At 42.0% G+C, this 9,942-nt stretch overlaps 1 protein-coding gene across 1 annotated transcript; it reads left to right on the forward strand.

The window, feature by feature from the left end:
- Positions 1 to 313: 313 nt before the first annotated feature.
- On the forward strand, positions 314 to 9,708 carry Gtf2a2 (general transcription factor IIA subunit 2). Its single transcript, XM_048332814.1, has 5 exons — positions 314 to 455; positions 3,553 to 3,669; positions 5,104 to 5,208; positions 7,930 to 8,056; positions 9,406 to 9,708. The coding sequence occupies exons 2-5, from the start codon at positions 3,598 to 3,600 to the stop codon at positions 9,429 to 9,431; spliced, it is 330 nt and encodes a 109-aa protein (XP_048188771.1). The 5' UTR covers positions 314 to 455; positions 3,553 to 3,597; the 3' UTR covers positions 9,432 to 9,708.
- Positions 9,709 to 9,942: the final 234 nt, after the last annotated feature.

Raw genomic sequence — 9,942 nt, forward strand, 5'->3', positions numbered from 1 at the left:
TTGACTTCCTAATTTGAATGGTAACACAAATGTTCTACAGTCTTCAGAATTCAGTCTTTAGTATTGCACAGTCTTTTATAGTATTACACTGAAGAAAACCCAGGCGTAAAATAATATCTGAATGCCCTGCATTACTTACTTACGTGGAACCGATCAGTCCGATCAGCCCGATCAGTCAGCCTCGGTGAGTTACTACAGCGAGCCAGCGCCTTCCTCTCCGAGGCTCCGCCCCCTCCGGCTGAGTGACGCACGGGGCCGGGTGGGTGGGGCCGCTGCTCCTCCGCCCTGGAGTCACTTCCAGGTTCCGCAAGCGCTTCCGGGTCGCCGGTCAAGCTCCGCAGCTTCTGACGGCCGGAGACTCCCGGGGTCGGCACAGGGGGCGCCTCCGCCCGGCTCCTAGCCGCGCCATTCCTAAAGCAGTCAGCGGCGGGAAACGCCTTTCCCCTCAGGGAGCGGTGAGTGTGAGGGGAAGCCCGCCGGATGGGCCTCGAGGTGTCGGGAGGGCCCGGGGCTGCAGTCGGCCCTCCCCGCCCGCCCGGCGGGCGTCACGGGCGGGGAGGCGGGAGGGGTGGGGGGAAGGAGGCCGAGGCCCCAGAGCCTGAGCCTCGGCTGGAGGCTGAGGGCCGGGAGCTGAGGCCCTGGCGCGGCGCGGACCGAGCGGCCTTGGGTGGAGCCGAGGCCCAGCGCTCGGCAAGTTTACCCACCCTGGGAAAACGTCCTGGGCGCCCCATCCCTGCGCTGCGTCGCTCGGCGTGTGCAAACTGGCTTCCGACTGGACTCCGGCCGACTTTCGCTGAGGAAAGAGTAGCTTCACTCCGGAATGGAGCCTAAACTTCCGAGGGACGGGGGCGAAATTGCAGAAACTCTGTGGCTCTTACCCCATCCGAAATTTCCGCTCTCGCAAGGAATGTTTAACAATAAGCCCAGATTGATCATTAAACCGACTCGTTTTAACCACGTCGCTAATTTCTAGATAATTCCTACAGGTCAAATGGGGGCATGACAAGATCTGTGGTTATTTCTCTGTGCGTTTTAGCCCTTCCCCTCCCACATGCTATGCTTACTGATGCGTGCTTTCTATTCAGCAAATCTTTTATTTCACTACCGTTAGGTGTCAGGTATTGCTAAGGTGCCCGGTGTTCCTTAATGGCAAAAACCCTGCTCTCGATGGGATTATGTGCTATTTCGGAATGCAAAACTACATGTGTGGGGCTCCACATATATAGAAAATGGGCAGAGGTGGCACTGTGGCTCAAGTGGCAGAATGCTAGCCTTGAGCAAAAAGAAGCCAGGGACAGTGCTCAGACCCTGAGTCAAGGCCCAGGACTGGCCAAAAAAACCTACATGTGTGTGTGTATACACATATATACACATATAACACGTATAATATGTAATCATATATGTGTGTATATATACATATATATATGACTTGAAAGAAGTAAGTACATTATGTAATGTGTCAGAAGGCTATTGATGCCATGGGAAAAACAAGGACAAAAGGGTATGCCAGGAAGTTTCAGAGAAGATCTAGGAATTGTATTTTAAATATGGGGGTCAGTTTAGGTCTTATTGAGTAGGAGCTATTTGTGCAAAGACAAAGAATTTTAAGAGAGTTAGAGAAGAACATTCCAGACAGAAAGATGATCCCATCGCAAAGCTCTTAGGCAAGAACACAGCTGTCATGCTCAGGAAAACTGGGAAGAAGCCACTGTACTTGGAAAAGGATGAGCAGAGGAGGAATGAATGAGAGATAAAGCAAGAGAGATAATGGGTAGGTAGATCCTTGAAAGGACTGCTGCAAGCTGTGGGAGGCTGGAAAGAGAAAAGACAGGTTCTAACTGCAGATCACTCTGGCCTTGTTACTATTAGGGTGTAGGGGGCCAATATAGAACCAGAGAAAGGGAAATCAGGAAGCTATTGCAATAATGAAAAACACTGGTAGTGGTTCAGATTAGGGTGATTATAACAGGCATGGTGAGAACTGGCTGGAATCTGAATGCTTTTTGAAAGTAGAGCTTGCTAAGAAATGGGTGTGAAAAGGGGGCTGGGAATATGGCCTAGTGGTAGAGTGCTTGCCTCGTATACATGAAGCCCTAGGTTTGATTCCTCAGCACAGCATATATAGAAAAAGCCAGAAGTGGCGCTGTGGCTCAAGTTGGTAGAGTGCTAGCTAGCCTTGAGCAAAAAGAAGCCAGGGTCAGTGCTCAGGCCCTGAGTTCAGGCCCCAGGACTGGCAAAGAGAAAAAAGGATGGCTGTGACAGTTTTGACCAACCCTTGAAGTGTAGACTTAATTTCAACTGAGATGGGAATAAGAAGCCAGGTGCACAAATAATAAATATTATGTGGGTATGTGAATTTGTGAATCATCCGCAATGGTATTTAGGTTATAAGAATAAATGTTGCCAGGCACCGGTGGCTCACACTTGTAATTCTAGCTACTCAGGAGGCTGAGATCTGAGGATCTCAGTTAAAACCAGCCCAGACAGAAAAGTCCATGAGACTTATCTCCAATTAATAGCCCGAAAAATGGAAATAGTGCTGCGGCTCAAGTGGTAGAGCACTCTTGAAGTGAAGAGCTCAGGGAGTGCCCAGGCCCAGAGTTCAAGCCCCTTGACAGACAAAAATAATCAGACAGACGGACAGATGAGCCCTCTGAGCCTCAACCCACTTTGGGTTCCAGACTCTCTGAGCCTGGGCCCACTTCTGGGTCCGAGCCTCCTCTGAGCCTCAGCCCAGGGACGGTGGGACTTCCTGCCCAGGTTGTATGTAGGCTAAGGCTCCGAGCAGTCTCCACCCCGGAGATGTGCTGAGGCTCAGAGCAGTCTCGAACTCGGACAGACAGACAACCAGGCAGTATCCAAAGCAATTTGGAAGTATCTTTCCTAAAGGTTGTCGGGTGGTTAATTGGAGATAAAAGCCTCACATGCATTCCTGCCCAGGCTGGCTTCAAGCCTCGATCTTCATATCTCAGCCTCCTGAGTAACTACAGTTACAGGCATGAACTACCCTTTATGATATTACAACATATATAAATTGTATTATTAATTTATAGTCGAGTTCTGGAGTTCTGTATTAAAATATATGAAGTAGGGGCTGGGGATATGGCCTAGTAGCAAGAGTGCTTGCCTGGTATACACGAAGCCCTGGGTTCAATTCCCCAGCACCCCCCCCCCAAAAAAAAAAAGAGCTGGGAATATGGCCTGGTGTCAAGAGTGCTCGCCTCGTATACATGAAGCCCTGGGTTCGATTCCTCAGCACCACATATATAGAAAACAGCCAGAAGTGGCGCGGTGGCTCAAGTGGCAGAGTGCTAGCCTTGAGCAAAAGTCAGGGACAGTGCTCAGGCCCTGAGTTCAAGGCCCAGGATTGACCAAAAAAAAAAAAAAAAAAAAAAAAAAAACCTATATATATATTTTTTTAATATATGTATATTTTCAGGTATTTGAAATATATATATTTATATATATATATGAAGCAGACCATATTACATACACAAGTTGTAACATCGCAGTGTGATCTTTTCTAACAGTTTTCTGTTATTGTACTTTTAGGACATCAATGCAAGCCTGAAGAAAATAGTTTTTTCCTCCTAAGCCATGGCATATCAGTTATACAGAAATACCACGCTGGGAAACAGTCTTCAAGAGAGCCTAGATGAGCTCATACAGGTAGGGACTGAAATTGCCATTTGGATGGGTCTACAATATTTTTAGCACATCCCTTATCCCAGGTGAACATGTATGAGTTAACTCACAGTATGGGGACCAAGCAGGTCAGTATCACTGACTGAGGAATCACTTCAAATTCCGGTGGCTCACACTGTCATGACAACAGCAATGAAAAAATATCACTGTTGGGCTGGGAATATGGCCTAGTGGCAAGAGCACTTGCCTCGTATACATGAAGCCCTGGGTTCGATTCCCCAGCACCACATATATAGAAAACGGCCAGAAGTGGCGCTATGGCTCAAGTGGCAGAGTGCTAGCCTTGAGCAAAAAGAAGCCAGGGCCAGGGGCTGGGGGTATAGCCTAGTGGCAAGAGTTCCTGCCTCGGATACACGAGGCCCTAGGTTCGATTCCCCAGCACCACATATACAGAAAACGGCCAGAAGCGGCGCTGTGGCTCAAGAGGCAGAGTGCTAGCCTTGAGCGGGAAGAAGCCAGGGACAGTGCTCAGGCCCTGAGTCCAAGGCCCAGGACTGGCCAAAAAAAAAAAAAAAAACCAGGGACAGTGCTCAGGCCCTGAGTCCAAGGCCCAGGACTGGCAAAAAAATATATATATATATATCACTGTTGTATTTGAATTTATGGAAATCTCACTAAAACTGTAAAACTAATTTCTCCCTTTTTAAGTTTAGAAGAAAGCCATACTCTATATACATTTATACTCTATACTCTATACATTTGAAAATAATAATGGAATTATAATTTGTAAAAATTATTTTTTTTTTTTTTTTTTTGGCCAGTCCTGTGGCTTGGACTCAGGGCCTGAGCACTGTCCCTGGCTTCTTCCCGCTCAAGGCTAGCACTCTGCCTCTTGAGCCACAGTGCCGCTTCTGGCCGTTTTCTGTATATGTGGTGCTGGGGAATCAAACATAGGGCCTCGTGTATCCGAGGCAGGCACTCTTGCCACTAGGCTATATCCCCAGCCCAAAATTATTTAATTTTAATCAGCTTAATATTTTAAAATGAAAGCTAGCACTCATATTTCAATTTTAAGACAATGTTTTATTTGAGCCACTCAACTAAGGACACCTGAAACATTTGCATATGATTTGATATTATATAGACTTCAGTAAGATTGAGTGATTGCTTTGATGTTTACATATAGGCCTTATGTTCGTTTACTTAGAAGCAACTTGGTTCCCTCAGCTTATTGAACACCTTTTTCCAAATACTGGAAAAAGACAGATAAAGCTTTGTCTATGCAAAAGGTATTTTCAGGCTTTGCCTCTTCATTGTCAGTGATGGCAAAAGAGAATCACAAATCTTAGCTCAGAGGTTCTGGTTAACCTCAGTTAAATTGTGCATGATAACTAATATTTTTTATTTTGTTTTTAATGTTCTTCCTTAAGAGGATTTATGACCTTTACTTTTTCTCAGTCTCAACAGATCACCCCCCAACTTGCCCTTCAAGTTCTACTTCAGTTTGATAAAGCTATAAATTCAGCATTGGCTCAGAGGGTCAGGAACAGAGTCAATTTCAGGGTAAGAATATTTTCCTCAATCTAGAAGTTGGAACCAGTAATTTTTACATGTTTTGAGATCTGTACATATTAGTCATAAAAGGAGGGGATGGCTAACTTTTGGAGGCTGTTTTGTAATAATTTAATTACACTTTACTATCAGCTATATACGTTCATTGACTTAATGTGAGAAATAGAATTGCTTTAGATTTTTATTCCACTGTTTCACCTTCCCTGAAGAATTGAGATTTCAAATACCTGAAAGCATGAACTGCAAGAGTGAAGGTAAGTGGTATAACATAATCCCCACGGTTCCGTTAGGTTTTCCAAACCTTGGCCTTCACTCGTTCTAAAGAAGTACAGAGTTAAATCCAAAAAGTTCATATTGGTTACCACCTACTCTTAAACAACCTGGCTTAGAAACTCTCACTGATAGATAATTACCTGTTCTAGTAACTGGGTCTCATTTGAATTGTTTAGATATTGAAGATTCATGTGAAGCTGAATGAAACTCTCTTTCCATTTAGTGGTTATCTTGTATTGATCTTTGCTCAATGTACTGAGACAAATCATTTTACCACATAATGATGTTAATGGAGTCAGATAATGTTGTATAGCATGATATTTGGTTATTACATTATCTAATTATGCTTATTAAGAATTATAGGGTTAAGATAGATAAAGATCAATGTATGGCTAGAATTTAGTATAAAGGTTATCTTAAGGAGAAACTCAGTGCTTTGGGGAGGAAGGTTGTCTTTGTTGATAATGAAAAACACAACAGAAAAGAAGTAGCATTTAAAAAAAAACAAAAAAACACCAGATACATGTAATGCCTGCATTTGAAAAGCCAAGTGAGAGAATCACAAGTTTGAGGCTCACCTGAGTTGCTAGCTAATATCTTAATTATCTCAATCATCAGCATTTGATATTCTTTTTTTATTAAATTAACCACTTTCACAGCCAATTTTTGTTATATTCTTTCTCACTAAAAGAAATAAAGACTAGTTTTACTACAACTAAATGGATTTCAACATATAAGCATATAAGAAGATATTTCACTTCGATGTTAAAAATATTCATTTATATTTGAGAAAATATTTACATACTAGCCATAAATTCTAGTGATATGCTTCGTTCATATGACAGACATAGCTAGTAGCCGTGGGTGGATTTGAGAATAACTCACACACTTGAAGGATCACTAGATACAAGTTCAAAATGAACATTGTTCATAATTATTGTTCGTTAACTAATTCATTCCTAGCCATCATTGTTTTTTGTTTGTTTGTTTTGCCAGTCCTGGGGTTTGAACTTGGGGCCTGAGCACTGTCCCTGGCTTCTTTTTGCTCAAGGCTAGCACTCTACCACTTGAGCCACAGCACCACTTCTGGCTTTTTCTGTAGATGTGGTGCTGAGGAATTGGACCCAGGGCTTCATGTATGTGAGGCAAGCATTCTACCACTACGCCATATTCCCAGCCGCCATCATTGTTTTTATAATCATTCTCACTTGATAACATATGTAGGTCATTCCGTTTTCACTGTTTCAAGAATACTGTGTAGGAAGCATTTTTTTCTCATGTATTTGATGCTCTTCTTGAATTAAGGATTATAGGTATTTAAATATCTTGCCTCATACTAAATTTCCTATGTGAATATATATGTATAGATCTTAGGTTGTGATTGTATTCTATTGGTATATATGTTTGCACTTTTACCACATTCCATAAAATGTTTCCTTTGACTGTTCAAGTCTATATTCCTGCCCCAACAACAACAAAGCACAGGGCTGGGAATATGGCCTAGTGGCAAGAGTGCTTACCTTGTATACATGAAGCCCTGGGTTCCATTCCCCAGCACCACATATACAGAAAACGGCCAGAAGTGGCACCGTAGCTCAAGTGGCAGAGCGCTAGCCTTGAGCAAAAAGAAGCCAGGGACAGTGCCCAGGCCCTGAGTCGAAGGCCTAGGACTGGCAAAAAAAATTTTTTTGCAAAACACATTTGGAATAAAGTCAGTTGTATAGGACAGTCAATATTATAATGTTAGTAGCTACAGTGATAGATTGGACCCAAGTTATAGGATATATTAAACATTTGTAAGAAATCTCTACTTTTGTGCAAGATTGGAAAATGAACACATAAAATAGGTAAAATATGTAGCTTTAAAAAAAAAAGTAAGAGGGCTGGGAATGTGGCTTAGCAGTAGAGTGCTTACCTAGCATTCACGAAGCCCTGGGTTCAGTTCCTCTGCACCACATAAACAAAAAAGGCTGGAAGTGGCACTGTGGCTCAAGTAGTAGAGTGCTAGCCTTGAGCAAAAGAAGCCAGGGACAGTGCCCAGGCCCTAAGTCCAAAACCCAGGACTGGCAAAAAAAAAAAAAAAAAATCCTATTAAGAAAATGTCAAATAAACTTCCATAATTTAGCCACAGGAGGGCAGTATAAATACAAATTCAGGTTTTCATAAAGTCTTTTTCAGGTAAGTAATTTACATATTCTTTTATAATACAAAAAATATTCTGCTAACTAAAAGATTATTGGACTCTTCCCTTAGCAAATTTATCTGGGTTTTCCTTTCACCAGTGTGTTGCTTAAGTAGATAATTAAGGAAAGCCTTAAGCTAATATTAAACATACTGTTTTAATAATTATATACTTGGTAGCTAAGTATGAAATAGGTTTAGAAAAATATGAGGGAGAAAATGACTTTTCATGGTATGTCTAAATATTTTGTTTTAAAGGGCTCTCTAAATACATACAGATTCTGCGATAACGTGTGGACTTTTGTATTGAATGATGTTGAATTCAGAGAGGTGACAGAGCTTATTAAAGTGGATAAAGTGAAAATTGTAGCCTGTGATGGTAAAAGTAAGTAACCTATTTTAATTTTTTTTTTAATGTGAAACTTTTTTTTTTTGCCAGTCCTGCTGCTGAACTCAGGGCCTGAGCACTGTCTCTGGCTTCTTTTTACTCAAGGCTAGCACTCTACCACTTGAGCCACAGCACCACTCCTGGCTTTTTCTATATATGTGGTGCTGAGGATTCGAACCCAGGGCTTCATGTATGCAAGGCAAGCACTCTACCACAAGGCCATATTCCAAGCCCAAAAAAATGTAAAACATTTTTAATGTAAACATTTTTTTAATTTCATTAACTAATGTACATTAATTTAAATATGAACAGCCCCACATGTGGCTAGCCAATGCCCGTCACATTGGACAGCGTAGCCATGAACTAAATGGCTGTCAGTTTCAGTGATAGGCAAGAACCAAAAAAAGTAAAGGGCTCCGTGCAAATTTAATGAGAGCAAGGAGTCCACGTTTCACTTAGAGGAGCTTCTGCTGTGTGATAACAAGTAGCACTCTTAGTGTTTCCATGGCCCTGAGAAGCTTTACTTAAACTAAGCAAAGTATCATCACTGACCTCCATGAAAACACTGAGTACTTAAGAAATACTTAGCTTGTGTTCCATGTGCTAAAGCAGAAAAAGGCACGATCTTGAAATTGTTTTCAAAATTGTAGTGCAGTTTGGCACTTAGAGTAATTTTTTCAAACTCCGTTCCTTAGTGATAAATGATATACTGCTATAAAATAATTCCACTGACATCTAAAAGTTTTCTAAAATTGTGTTCCTTATACAGAAACAGAAAAAAAGAAAATGACAGTAGCTTGCTTTTGATCTATTTCTCAACAGCAAGATAGCATAGGACCTAAGAAAAGGTGTAGCTCCATAAATGATAGGAACTAAATGTAGCTCAGCTTACCTTTTCTCTCTGGCATACACATGAAGGCAGTGTTGTCTTCTCTCTGCCTAAAAGCAAGATTGTTGTTCTCTGGAGCATTTCCATGATCAGTTCCCCTTCTCCCAAACCCTCACCACCATTCCTTCTTTTTGTATAGATAATCTTAAAATATTTAAGTTTGGGCCGGGTGCTGGTGACTCACTCCTGTAATCCTAGCTACTCAGGAGGCTGAAATCTGAGTATCATGGTTCAAAGCCTGCCCAGGCAGAAAAGTCCCAGTGAAGCTCTTATCTCTAACCAACCACTCAGAAGCCGGAAGTGGAGCTATGGCTCAAAATGGTTGAGAGCTAGCCTTGAGCAAAAGAGCTCAGGGACAGTGCCCAGGCCCCAGGTTCAAGCCTCACAACTGACAAAAAAAAAAAAAAAAATTAAGCGTAAGTTGCCCTGTGAATTAACTCTTTCTCTTCTTTCCTAGATACTGGTTCTAATACTACAGAATAAGTAGGAAGAAAAAGGCTTTTTTGTGCCATCTCCTGTTGTTACCGCTTTTTGAAGAGAAGCATAGAAGAGACTTTTTTAATTTATTCTAGCATTGCAGAAATGACTACACTGTGCTATACTATTGGAGAATACCAGCAGAAAGAAGCTTATAGCCCTGTATTCTCGTACATTACCTTTATTATACAGCATGAAGAAACTTGACTTTTTTTTAATAGCAAATCGAAAGTGGTTGGTCTTCCTGAAAACATTCTTTAATAAATTCATTTTTAAAACTCCATGTGAGGTATAATTGGTGTACTGTTAAACAGGAAGTATGGAGACATTAAATAAGCATTCTGAAAGTGCACTGTGTGGTCTATACAAAAAAAAAACTGGAGGGGCTGGGGACATGGCCTAGTGGCAAGAGTGCTTGTCTCATATACATGAGGCCCTGGGTTCAATTCCCCAGCACCACATATATAGAAAATGGCCAGAAGTGGCGCTGTGGCTCAAGTGGTAGGGTGCTAGCCTT

The sequence above is a fragment of the Perognathus longimembris genome, chromosome 23, assembly GCF_023159225.1.
Source record: "Perognathus longimembris pacificus isolate PPM17 chromosome 23, ASM2315922v1, whole genome shotgun sequence".
Lineage (NCBI taxonomy): Eukaryota > Metazoa > Chordata > Mammalia > Rodentia > Heteromyidae > Perognathus > Perognathus longimembris.